This window comes from Neophocaena asiaeorientalis, unplaced genomic scaffold (genome assembly GCF_003031525.2).
Source record: "Neophocaena asiaeorientalis asiaeorientalis breed wild unplaced genomic scaffold, Neophocaena_asiaeorientalis_V1.1 scaffold14, whole genome shotgun sequence".
Lineage (NCBI taxonomy): Eukaryota > Metazoa > Chordata > Mammalia > Artiodactyla > Phocoenidae > Neophocaena > Neophocaena asiaeorientalis.
In genome coordinates this window covers 922,680-936,554 of record NW_020175192.1, presented here as the reverse complement: position 1 = coordinate 936,554, position 13,875 = coordinate 922,680, and the positions used below count along the sequence as shown (strand labels likewise).

The 13,875-nt window shown below is 49.9% G+C and overlaps 1 protein-coding gene across 1 annotated transcript in view; it reads right to left on the bottom strand.

Annotated features, from left to right (window-relative positions):
• Nucleotides 1-1,253: 1,253 nt before the first annotated feature.
• The window catches only part of SH2D4A (SH2 domain containing 4A), a 69,299-nt gene continuing 56,677 nt past the window's right edge, over nt 1,254-13,875 (bottom strand). Inside the window, exons 8-10 of the mRNA XM_024764977.1 lie at nt 4,849-5,030; nt 3,123-3,343; nt 1,254-2,473 (exon numbers count right to left, since the gene is read on the bottom strand). Coding sequence (XP_024620745.1) covers nt 2,381-2,473; nt 3,123-3,343; nt 4,849-5,030 — 496 coding nt within the window. The 3' untranslated portion in view covers nt 1,254-2,380. The remainder of the gene's footprint in view (nt 2,474-3,122; nt 3,344-4,848; nt 5,031-13,875) is intronic.

Below are 13,875 nucleotides of genomic sequence, written 5' to 3'. Positions count from 1 at the left end.
CTGTACTTATTTCCTCCAAAATAACTGTAGGCAGAGGGTGATGCTAGAATCTTATATGTCTTCATAATTACTAGTGGCTATAGGGTATTTTTCTATTTATTCCAGAACCTTAAGATTTCAGAGATGGATGAAAATAATAATTACCTGGTTATCCCACCTTGTTTAGCTAGAAGTGAAAAACTGAAGTTCAGAGAGGTAGAAGGACCTATCCAAGGTCACACAGCTAATGGTGGGAAGAGATGGGAACGCAAGTTTTTCTTTTCTTTTTAAAATTTTTATTTATTTTTGGCTGTGTTGGGTCTTCGTTGCTGCACGTGGGCTTTCTCTAGTCGCGTGAGCAGGGGGCTACTCTTCGTTGTGGTGCGCGGGCTTCTCATTGTGGTGGCTTCTCTTGTTGCGGAGCATGGGCTCTAGGCCCACGGACTTCAGTAGTTGTGGCACGTGGGCTCAGTAGTTGTGGCGCACAGGCTTAGTTGCTCCGCGGCATGTGGGATCTTCCCGGACCAGGGCTCGAACCCGTGTCCCCTGCATTGGCAGGCGGATTCTTAGCCACTGCGCCACCAGGGAAGCCCGGTAACAGAAGTTTCTGACTTCCAGCCCTGTGTATGTCTGCAATTTTATAATGTCATGACTGCTGGACTACTGTTAGAAATGAAAGCTAAGAGACAGGTTCTCTTAGATAACTGACCATTGTCTCTCTGACAACAGAAACCACACGGAACATTTCAAGAAACACCTGACAATGATCAGTTTAAAAACTTTCTCATTAAAGCACACATACACCCATGCACACTCACACATATACGTGCACCCCACCCTCTTCTCTGGCTACATTTTACACTGTCCAGGTGTGTCTTGCGCAGCCAACAACTTCACGAACAGACTGCTACAACCCTATGCGTCCTTTAAATGAATGCCGCCACAGGAGCCAAGCCTGGAGTACCAGCAAGCCCCATCCTCCCGCGTGATCCTGGTGGCCGCCCAGAGGCCGTTGCCCTGCTGGGCTGGCCCGGGAGCTACTGCATGAGATGCCTGACTGACTGAGCAAATCTGCATCCAGAGCCGAAGAGCCAGGGGGAGTTATCTCCCGCCTTCCCTTCCTCAGGAGGCTGGCGGGCTGTACGGCAACCAAAGGTACACAATGCACATCAGGGTCTGCAATTACATAAACGTCTATATTAGTTTCCTAGGGCTGCCTTAACAAATTACCATAAACTCAGTGGCTTAAGACAAAAGACATTTATTCTGTCATAGTTCTGGAGGCTACAAGTCTGGAATCGAAGTGTCCGCAGGGCCATGCTCCCCTCCAGGGCTCTGGGGAGTCTGCTCCATGCTGCCCCCCCCGGCCCCTGGCGTCCCCTGGCTTGCGGCTTGTCACTTGGGGCCCTGCCTCTGTTGTCCCCTGGCTGCCATCCCCTCTGCGTGCGCACCTCAACTTCCCAACCCCTCTCTCCTTATAAGGACGCCGGTCGTTGGCTTTGGGGCCCGCCCTAATCTGGCCTGACCTTGTCTTAATTTGATCACATCCGCAAAGACCCTGTTTCCAAATAAGGCCACGTTCACAGGTGCAGGGGGTTAGGACTTCAATGTCTCTTTGGGGGACTCGACCCACAGCACCTAGTGTCCACAAAGCTCACTCTTCTGCCCTTGTCTATCCAAGGCACACATGTGGCTTCACCCTCCTCGGCGAGGTCCTGGGTAGAGCCCTGCCCCGCTCCCCAGAGCCAGCGAACCCCTCACACAGGGCCCCTCACCCCCCGCCATCGTCCGGAGTATTTCTGTACATGTGAAGGCTCTCATCCTACACCTTCAAACTCCTCATTCAGTTCACAACACCTGCAACTTGTGTTCCCTGTGTGTCTTACACCCTGGCCCACACATGCACCACAAGTGAGGTGTGCAGGGCCGTGGGCTCAGCCACCAGTGCAGGCTCTTTCGCCAGTCCCTGATGCCACCGAGGAACTTCATAGGAACAGGACCCCAAGACCTTCCAAGATGAGGCAGAGAGGGAGTGCCAAGGCCATGGAGGACTTCTGGTTTTGAGGTGCCCCTTAATTCCTAAAAGGTTCCAATTTCTTCTTCGTTTATTCCATACATCACTAGGGTTGTAGCCTTCATGTTGGGAGCTGCGGAGATGGGGGTTCTTCTCCCTTTACTGCTGGGGTGCGTACAACGCAGAGGTGATTCCCTCTTAGCGTTAATTAAACTCCAGCATCTGTGCAAAAGACAGGTCGCCATGGGACCCCCAAGGGTCCTTTCACTTGATCGGGATCGGCTCGCTGCAGGGCGATGTGGCTTCCTACACAAGTGTCCATCTCCGCGGTGTCTGTCTGTCCAGAGGACGGCCAGCTGGCGGCTGCAGGACGACACGATGACGCTGTCACTCAAACAGGCCCTGGTAGTCGGGTGGCTGTTCCTGCTGACCGCAGGGGTACAGAAGGAGCTCCTTCCCCAGGGAGGTGATGGGTTCCTCCTGTGAAGCAGAGGGTACAGGTCAGGCTGTGCCCAGTGACAGCAGCACAGGTATTAGGCGGCTCCTGAGTCTTATTTATAAGACAGTTTAATAGGAAGCCCTGCCCTCCCTACCCCGCCAGAACACATAACTTCTGGTCTCCCCTTGGTGTTCACAAAGCTTTCTTGGCTTAGGCAGCCTTGAAAGAGATTTTTCTTGCCCGCAAACTGCCACGTGGTCTCCCTCCCTCCTGGGCTTGTGCTCTAACTTAAGAGTGTTCTCATGATGGAAAAGAATATATTAAAAAAAAAAGAATGTATATATATATGTATAACGGAATCACTTGGCAGTACGGCAGTAATTACCACCACATTGTAAATCAACTATACTTCAAAAAAAAAAAAAGGAGTGTTCTCAGATGTGATCAGAGTACACAGATTTTGTAGCATCTCCTGCATGCTCTGCCCCAGTGGGTTCTCCCTGAGCATTTGAGGAGGAACTAGGTTCAGTGATAAAGGAAATGCCATTGACAATCCTGATTTTCAGGAGGGGTCATCAAAGGCTAATCCCCCACTGCCTGTGTCAGTCATTTTTCTTGGAATTGCCTTTCACTGTCAGAGCTGCTGCAGGACCCCTATCACGAGCCAGTGAAGTCTGCGCATCGCTTCACCTTGTGGTACTCCACCAAGTCAGCCAGGCTGGCGTGCTGCAGCTGGTCTGCACCCAGGAAGCTGTATGAGTCCGTGGAGGCATCTATGAGGAAGTGTTTGCAGCCGTCCTTGGACAGATAGGACAGGACGTAGCCCTTGATCCTCTCGCTGACCCGGATCAGAAAGCTGCCTGGCACGCACGTGCTCAGAAGCTCATTCGCTCTCTGTACGGTGAGAATTCCTGTGGGAAAGAAGAGGTGTTTCAGCCAAATAATTTCCAAAACTCCCCTCTGTTAAACGCAGCTGCGTGGATAAAGCTAATAAAAATCTGAGCAAGTTTAAGTCCAGTTTGAACTTCTTAGGAATACGGTATAGTATCATTCGTCATCTGGTATTTGGTGACTGGGCCGGGGTAGGTTACATAAGCAAATGGATAGTATAAATGAGAGCTGAAACGTTTACCCCTCAGAACACATTTCCACTCGCACACCCACTGACAACAGCACAGGCGTCAGGTGGCTTCTGAGTGTCGTCGGACCCTTGACGGTCGTCCTGGGAGGGTGAGCTCTCCCCAGTTGACTGATGGGGACTCTGTGGCCTGGGAATGATCCTGCTTGATCTGGAACGGTAGTTCTCACCCAGGGCAATGTCTGGAAATGTCTTGAGACATTTTTGGTTGTCCTGGGTGGGGGGCTACTTTCCTCCAGTTCGTTGAGGCGGGGATGATGCTAAACCTCCCACCGTGAACAGAACAGCCTCACTACAAAGAGTGATCCGGCCCCAAATGCCGTCAGTGCTGAAGGTGGACATCCTGGTCAGGTGTCAACAAGTTAGTGACAGAACCAGGATGGGCCCAGGCCTACCCAGTGCCCTCTGCTGTGGCTACTCCTAAATGATGCTTCATTTACAGGAATGAAGGTAGATATATAGGTATATGCATGTACATGGGTATATATATGCTTATCTATTAATATTTATGTCTTCACATACATTCAAAAGAGTGAAACCCTTCATATATATACACATGAGTTTTATACACCTATGTATACATGTGTATAGTTTGGATGCTTCATGAATTCATACTGATTCAGACCGGCCTTTCCCCCAATGAGTCCACACTCATGACGTCTGACTCGTATTCCCGGTTCCCCTTCTCATGCCTAGTGTAATTCTTCAGATGAACCAGCAATGTGATGAGACAGCCAGAAAGCGCACAGACACGTCTTGGCAGGGTGGTGAGGGCGGTGAGCGACTCTGACCTCTGACCTGGGGAGCAGCGTTCTCTGCGCCCTTTCCAGCGTCAGCAGATGGGACCCCCTGCCTTCTCCCATGCTGGTCCTCAGTATCGTTATCAGGAAAACCCAGAAAACCTCCTGGTGGAAAGGCAATGGATTATCACAGCCCTTTAGTCTAACATGACTAAAGGTGGTAAAGTTAATTGAGAATTAAACCTAATTATCCAGGGTGAAGCCTAAACTAAAACTGCTTCTATGTTCTCTTTTGTAAGCAGACCTTTAATAAAGGGAGGACTGGAAATCCGCTGTTCTCCCCCCGCCGAGACCAGCTGACCGGCCCGCCTCCTGCCCCGTCCCCCGCTGCAGGGCCCGCACCTGCACGTCCCGGTGCGTGAGGCTCAGCCCCAGGGCGACGCCAGGATGGGGGTGGGAGTCGGGGCGCTGGACAGGAAATGAGCCTGCTGCCTCTCCTCTGGCCCCAGCTGGGCTGTGTCCCTGCCCCACGGGGCACCTTCTCTGTCCTCTCCAGTCACCTTCCTGCCCTTCCCCAGTGAGACTGAGCCACTGGACACGGCAGGCACCGTGACCGTGAGGATCCCCTGGGTCAGCTGCTGGGTGTCCGCATCAGATGCCCAAGCGACGCCCAGGTGAGCTCCCCCAGCTACGACCGCTTCTGTCTGCCTGTTGTACCTTCTGCACACACCGGTCCCACGGAGGGCAACCGGAGGCTGAACCAAGGCCACAGGTGACCAGCCTGCCCGGGGCCTGCAGGGGACCAAGGTTTGAAGACTCTGGGTCTGTCTCTGAAACCAGGGGTATTTTTCACTGACTTCAGAATCGAGCTGAGGGGCTCATTCTGAAAAGATTTCTCTCCCCTCCCCGACTTACTGACAGGCTGACTCTGAGATTCCAGATTACTTCAACAGATGGGACAGATGTTATAATGTATAATGTCTGGATTTTATCAAGATGGATTTGGATTCCTAAAATGAAAGCTATTCTGGAAAATTATAACCAGAATAAGGCAAATTCCTCCTAAAATCAGGTCATATAGTAGCTGTAAATCAAACCATCCGAGAGCCTCCCAGTCTGTAACTATTCCTCATTACACACAAGTCCTGGTGCTGTCTCATCTCCAGAGACACCAGAACTTGGTCCTAATGGGGCCTCCTTCCACTCGGTGGTACCCACGGCAGGTGCAGAAGGTGAATGCTACGGGGACTAGGCTTTGTTCTTTTTGCTTTACAACAGGGTCACCACGCCTGAAGGGCATGCTCTCTTGGTGCACCTGTGATACAGGTCGATGGACAATTTCTCACGATTCCATCGAGGGCAGCGGGTGCCTTCAGGGAGGCCTGACTGAGGTCACTGTCAAGCTCCCCCGTAAAGGGAGCTCTTGAATGCAATGCCGAAGTCCAGCATCAGATATTAATCACCACGGACTCGTGTCCCGTGCACGACTCTTAAGAAATTAATTCTAGAGCAGTGAGTGGCCTTCCTCCAGTCCCTGAGGCTGTGACACCTCCAGGCCACCTCCCTCCCACCAGCTCTCCTCACACAAGAACCAAACCTGTCTGAGAGCATAGAAGGATCTCCGCACTAGTGGAAACGGATACATAAAAGCTTCCTTCTGCTTCACCAGTTTTTTGAAATGAACCAGCTCTTCACCCAGCGATCTATTTTGGAGCTGAATCCAGGCCGGGTGGGGCAGAACGGCGGTGGGCCGGGGGACAGCAGAGGGCATTGTGCCAGGGGAAGGGGCTAAGCTCCCGAGAGCCTGGACCCCCGGCTTGGAGGGGAGCAGAGAGAAAGGTCCCACTCGTCCCGGTCGTCTGTGTGATGCCCGGCGCCCTCAAGAACAGTTCTATTCAACAGAACTTTCTGTGACGATGGAAATGTTGTCTGTGCCGGTCATGTGTGGCTACTGAGCACCTGACATGTGACTGAGGGACTCAAGTTTTAATTTTAATTAATTTTGATGTAAAGAGCCAGGCATGGCTAGTGGCTCCATATCGGAGAGCACAGCCCTAAACCCCTGTGAGTATAGGTTTAGCGCTCCAGGCCAGGCCCAGGAAAACTGTTTTTGCACAGGAGACGATAAATGGACCCCAGGAGACCTGAAACAACTCAGAACCCCCCGCAGGACCCTCACTGGAAAGCCAAGTGACAGCGACTCCCCTACAGAAGGAGGGCAGGTAAATGGGATGCCCTTTGCTGGCCCTTCCTCCGTATTCTCCAAGATTCAGCCCAACAGCATGAAGCGTTCTCATCTCTCCCTGAGCAATTTGAGGCTCAGGGTCCACCAGGCCCGGCGAGCACTCACTCAGCCTCTCCAAGGGCTCACCTGGCCCGACCTCCACCTGGGCAAGTGCCGTCCACAGCTCTGAGGGGACCACGGCACATTCTGCTTTGTGTCTCCCTGCTCCACCACGTAAGCAACGAGCGGGCAGCTACCACTCCTTATTTATTGTCACAGCCTCAGCACCTGCCACTCAGGATGCCCAGAAAAGGTCTAACGATAATTTTGTCTTACTTCTTTCTCTAGGACACTTCTAGCAACCACTACCTCTGGTCTGAGAACTGTTACCATGGGGACAAGGGGTGCACTCATGTTTCTCCAAGGCACCGCTAGCTCTAACTCTGCTGATACATGTACATCTGTGTAGCCTGCTTCCAGTGTCTGGAAAAGCTGTGTTTAATAACCAGATGAAAGATAACCCAATAACAACAGCACTGAGGGTTCTTTGTGTCTGCCTGGCACTTCTCCAGGTGTGCCTTCCCTCATTTAATCCTCACGGTGGCCTGAGGAAGAGGCACTGTCACTGCCCTTCAAGGACAAAGGGGAAGGCCCGTGTTGCAGAGTTCCTGACATGCGTAAGGTCTCTCGGGTGGGCCCAGAGTGCTGGCTGGACCAGGTGCCTGACCCGAGGCCAGGATCACACACACCCATCCAGAACACCTGTCCCCGGCGGGCACGTCGGTTCTTCCAGGCAGAGCCCTGCAGACTGCAAGTGTACACGTTATCCCCAGGGAGTCTTAAGCTTGGGAGAGAGCTCCTTCCTACTTTACACTCTCTGACCCTGCAGTATGTAAAGGAAGCACATTCAGAGAGGCTCTGGGTCCTGCCCTGGTCCTCTGTGTAGAAGGAGACGCACCGTGATGCTGACATTCACCCTTGACGTCTCAGGCACCTTAGGGATGAGGAAAAACGGTCAGAGCTCTTAAAGTATTATTCATAATGTTTCCTTAATAATTCAAAGGTTAAAATTACATCGTTTGTTCTCACTTCATCACCATGGCTAACACTTACTAACCAGGCCTGAGTATGCGTCACACACAGTTCTAAGTACTTTATGTATTGTACCTTGTTCAGACCAGCCCTGGGAGGCAGGTAACGTCGTTATCTGCATCAGACTGATGAGAGTCAAGTGCAGGAGTCGTGCGACTTGCTGAGGCCACACAGCCGGTTGGTGGGGGACCGGGAGCTGAGCGCAGGCGGCCAGGCCCCAGAGATGCGCTTGTCGCCAGCGTGCGTGCTCGCCTACCCACACCGGCTCAAGAAGCAGCATCTAGCCTGCTCTGGCTGCGGCAGCAGAAGTCCAGGACACAAGGCACGTGACAAAGAAAGTCTGACAACAAAAGCGTGGACTTAAAGCTACTTCTCTAAAGAGTACAATGCCCCTTTCCAGAAACGCATCCCAAGTAAACCCCCAAGCAGAGCCATTCCCCTTGGTGGGACCCGCTCACTGCCCTCTCTCTTGCCTCCGAGGTCCCTCCAAGACCACAGTGGAAACCGCAAGCCCAGAGCCGAGGGCGTCAGTGATGGGAGGTGTGAGGCTCTGAGTGCAGGCAGGCCCTGAGCCCGGTGGCCGCAGCGTCAGGGTGAGGACCCAACTGCATCATTTGAAAAACTCAAGGGAGAGAGGGTTTGTGGTTAATGGACTGTTCTCAGCATTATTGGAATAACATACTAAGCCCTGGGTAATTTATGAGAAGAGCCAGGGTCTCCCAGAAAAAGAGCAATGTGTAGTATTTGCTGCAGAAAAGATAGCTCTTCTCAAATCTGAATAAATACTGTAGCTTTCACCTCTTTAGGTTTCATCTTCAGGTATTTCAGAAATCTGAACTAACACTACACGGGCACATAGGAGAACCGCAGAGAATAATTTGGACAAAGTGCTTGGATGCCTCGTTGTAGATGAAGCTTTGATGCTGAACGGAAGTGACTCCCAGGGCTCATGGCTCAGGCCCTGCTGGTCCCTCCCAAGGTCAGGGCTTCCCCGTGCCCTCCCCTGCAGAGGCTGGAGATAGGTGGGCCCCAAGCCAGACATTTACAACTGGCCTCCCGTTTACATTTCAGGGGGCAGGAAAAAGTGGGCCTCAGGCCAGACTAGTCTTCTGTTTGCATTTCCTGAGACAGGAGAATGATGGGTTCTAGGTTAGACATTTAAAATCAGCCTCCTGTTTGCTCTCCGCAATGGAAGTGACAACAGAAACAGTGTAAATAGCCCGACTGTCTCCTGTGGATGCCTGAAGATAACAGCCGTGGCAGGAACAGAGAGGGGCTAAACTTTGTTTGGGTAAAGGATCAAGAGGTCACATATGTCCCACCCTTGGGGCAAGGGAGATGCTGCACATGTGCAGAAAGCCTCCTTGGGGGTCAAAAAGGAGGGGGCACTACCCCATAATGGGTGATACTAAGGCCGTCCCATAGGCCTCTGGGCTGGAATCCATCTTGGAAAAAAGTTGCGCACACACGTTAGGGAGGGTCCTAGGGCAGGGCAGGTGCGGAGAAAGAAACCAGATAATTGGTCAGAGGTGAACAGAGATCCAGAAGAACTGCCCTGTATAAGTGACTTCACCGCCTCTTTACTGCACTCCTCATTAGGGAGGACGCCCACACCCGTTCTCTCTGGGTGTGCATCTCTGCCTTGTTTCTGTCTTAACTAAACAAACTGTTTCCCTGTGTGCTCTCCCACTTGCTGTGCTGTGTCTCTAATAATAAACTTTGTACCTGTTTTTACAGTTTTTGCCTCTGTGAGAAATGCATTTTTCACTGCGGGCAAGAGCCAGGGGTGTGGTGGCTTGGATTCCTGGTTTTCATCCAGGCTCCCCAGGTTCAGTTTCTGGGCAGGGAACTAAGATCTCGCTTCACGCCACCACTCCCTGCTGCCTCTGCGAGATCACTGCCATGCACAGGCACCGACGTCCTCCTGCTTCCGACCACAGCCTCTTCCACTCCATGAGGTAGCCGAATCATAGATGTAAGTGAGGCAGGGTGAATACATTTGGGTGACTTTGAAAAGTCACACAAATCAGTAATTTGTGCTTAAGACAGAAGCTTGAAAAATCCCTTTGTGAGAGATGGGTAGAATTTTGATGGCCCCCCAATTAAGAAATCTCCACTCCTCAGCAAAATAGCTGAAGGACAGATTATCGCTTATGGATGCCAGTTTCCAGGTTAATTAAGGTCTTATCCTGAAAGAAATCTAGGGAGGCTTCTGTGAGACTTTCTCAATGCAACCCATCCAGGTATATACACTCAGCCCTGGAGGACTGTGCTGATGGAGCCTGGATGGCACACTGCAGGTATAATGGAGAAGAACAAACCTGACTCCATATTGGACCTATTCCTTTAGCTCTAACCTTTGAGCTCTGTGGCCTGTGCTTAGTCATACAGGCTCTGCACCTTTGTAAAAAAGAATGCTGCCTATATCCTGAAATATACAGGGTAGCCCATTCTCAAGGCCTGACCTTTAAAGGTACAATGCTTTCCATTCATATAGAGATAAAAAGTTGCAGAACAGAGAATAACCTTTGTCTTGTTGTGACCTGACCTATGTGAACGTCGTGACCTATGTGGACAGCTGCAAGAACAAAGGATTCTGACACCAAGAAGCACACCACCTCCCCTTTTAGTGTAAAAGAAGCCTGAATTCTAGCTCGGGTAAGATGGTTCTTTGGGACACTAGTCCACCATCTTCTCAGTCTGCTGGCTTTCTGAATAAAGTTACTCTTCTCTGCCCCAACACCTCATCTCTCAATGTATCCGCCTGTCATGCCCTGAGCAGTATGAGCTTGGACTCAGTAACACTGGGAAGACAAAGACACAGGACTCCTCCTGGACAATCATCTCTAGGGAACTTAAGTTCCAGAGAATAACTGCCTCCACAGAAATGGACAGGATTTACTCCCAATGGAGGATGAAAATTTGGAGGGTGTAGAAAATATGGAAAGAATCAAAATAGTTGCAGTATGAACTGTGTTGGTAGCCCATGGATGTTAAAAGGAGTTGCTTTTTAAGTAGCTTACAATGTAAAGTTTTAAAAAAATGTAAAGCATTTGGAAGGCACGTTTGATCATACGTCACGACAGCAAAGACATCCACAAGTAATAAATCAGGTGGAAATATTTCATCAACAGTCTAAGCATTTCCAATTTTGGATAAGGAAGCATAAATTACATTTCAGAGGAATAATGATCAGCTGTTGATGCATAAAGCAAGCATGTGAATTATCTAACGACAACAGAAGTAATTAGAAATTTCCTAAATCAGAAATCTGTTTATACATTTACTTCTATCTTTTTCCCACCTTCCCACTCCTAGTTCCTGCTGGTTCCTAAGCTCCTGACACTGTTGCATATTTAACAGGAGTAGGAAAATGGACGGAATGAAGGAATGGGTCTGTGGGTTTCCGGATGGACCTTCAAACTTCAGTTTTATTTATTCCTTGGCCCTTTTCTCCAAGAAGTGGTACAATTAATTACATATCTAACCACATTGAAGACTCACAGCAGGAAACAGAATGAGTGAAATGACTTTGCTCAGAGGGGTGTTAAGTTTGGCCAGGAAGGCTCCCCAACACTTATCACCAACTGCACAAACGGTCCAGACCAAAAGGCGCTCTAATAGGGTGGCCACACACAAGAATGAAATGGATAAAAACAAGGATCATATTTGAGGGTCAAGACAGTCCTGAACTCAACACAAGCATGTGAGGAGATAAGCAGTGAGGAATAGAGAAGAAAACAATCCCTCTTAAGGAAACAAAACCAAATAGACTTAACAATTACACTAAGAAAATTATAAATCTAGAAAAGAGAAGACACTGCTTCAGTGACCCTAGGACTCACTGCCATCTCACCACATCCTCCCTCCTAACCCCACACTCAACCCTAACTGCTTGTTATGCTGAACTTTCCACACAGCTTTATCCCATTTGTGGGGTGGCTGTCCATTGGTCCTTCCAAATTACTGTCACCTTCTGGGGTGACCTCCTGGGCTCTAGGCTTTTAAAGGACAGGCCCTAAGTAAATACTTGAGGAAACAGCGTAGGACGGTTTTGGCAGTAATTAAGATCTATTTTGTTGAAGTGCTGCCTCTTCCTCGTATGTGATGCTGCTACTCAAGACAATACTTTGTGGTGGGGTGAGGGTGATGAGGAACAGAAAGGCAGGGAGGACAGGAGGGGCGAACTTCCAACAGGAAGCTGATCGGTTCTGCTTACAACAGAAACACTGCACCAGGCCCTAAGCACCTCACGCATGTCAGCTGACTTACTTAGAAAACAATGCTGTGGTGTAGATACTATACCCATTTACAGGGGAGAAAACACAACTGAAACCCAGTGATCCATCTTGGAGTCTGGTACTAAGCCTGCACCATACTACCTTTCCGAGCTAGGAGCTAAGAAAACTCTGTGCTGCTTTGGGGCATTAAATTTTTAAAAATCAGTTTGAGATATCATTTACGTACAATAAAATTCACCAATTTTAAGTGTGCTGTAGATCAATTCTGACAAACGCATACAGTTGGCTAACTACTGCCACAATCATAATAAGACTGCACGTCTGTTACTCCAAACCCTGTGGCTTTGGAACATTTGTATGTCAAATAACTGCTTCTTGGAATCCCACCTGGAAGTGAGCAAAACAGTGTCCAGACAAAGGCGTGCTTTTCCCTTATTCTCAGAGGTAGGGATGGGGCAAGACATAGCTGAATGAGGTCTCTTTGACACTCCTATTTCACCACTGACTGTGAAACTGAGTGACCTCGTTCATTTATCAGAGAAGCAAATCTCTGTGGTATTACTCTTCACTGATTTAAACTTCACAGGTTAATAAAAAGCACCACATAGGTGTTCTCACTTGTCCTAGTGCAGACACACTGCGGCTTTGAAGTCAAATAGATCTGGGTGTGAATGCTGCCTCTGCCACCACAGGTGAGGAAAGAACCTACCATCTTAGTTCCTGGGTTCTTCTTCTATGGAGTGGGAATGAAAGTTACCTTCTTCAAGAGCACAGTGCAATGCTTGGCCCATGTTAGCCCTCGAAATATTACAGCTCCAACAGAATACTCTGACAGTAGAATTAATAAGAGGCCAACAGTGTTACTGGACTCAAGATCAATATATAAAAACATAACTTCTTTACACCACCAACAACCAATGATATAATTTTAAAAATCTCTTTCAAAATAGAAACAAAAAATATAAGTACATACAACTAAAGTCTGGTTTGCTTTCTTTAAAGTGCATGTCATGTATGGGGAATTTATTTAATGATTTAAAAAGAAATATAAGGAGACATTTACCATGTTCATGGGTGGAAAGATATGATAACATAAAGATGGCAATTGCCTCTCCAAATTAATCTACAAGTTCAATGCAATTCCATTAAAAATCCCAACGAGAGTTTTAAAACTTGACATTACAAATCAGTGGAGAAAGGAAGGACTATTTAAGGAATGATGTTGGGACAACTGGCCACTCGTATGAAAAAAGATAAATCAAGCCTCTATACCACACATCATATATAAAAATAAATTACAGGGTGGAGTCAAGATGGAGGTGTGGGAAGACGCAGACTTTGCGTCTGCCCACAACTAGGGTACCTGCCCCAATGCCCAAGGAGACGAGAGGAACCCCCAAGCGAACCGGTACAATGTGGAGGGACTGAGAGGGCAAGAGAAATGGAGGCTGGACAGGACCGGTGCCCCTGAGGGGTGACTGAGAGGGGGCAGGGGTTCCCACACCTAGGGGGACCCTCAGGGGCTCAGATCGGGGGGATGCGAGCCCAGCGTTTCCCCTGCCCAGTTAGCCAGGGAAGTCTGCCTGGCTCTCAGGCCAGGTCCTACGCCTTCAGAGGTCCCCCCCGGGCTGGGTTGGTGCTGGGGACATAGAAGGGAGGTGGGGAGAGAACAGGAGAGTCAGGCGGGAGGGGCCCTCCAGGATCAGAGGAGTGGGAGAGGATCACAGGGCGTTTGCTCTGCCCACTGGGGCCTGGGGAGCCTGCTAAGCTCCCAAGCTGACCTCCCACCCTCTAAAGCCCACTCCAGACCACGTGGGTCCTGGGGACATAGGAGGGAGGCTGGGGAGATCAGGAGAGGCAGGTAGGAGGGGCCCTCCAGGATGCGAGGAGCAGGAGAGGAGGGTGTTTGCCTCCCCACTCGAGCCCAGGAAGCCTGCTAGGCTCCCAGATGGGGTCCCCCGCTCACTGAAAGCAGGGGTGGGGGGCATTCCTGGGTCCCTTATGTTCC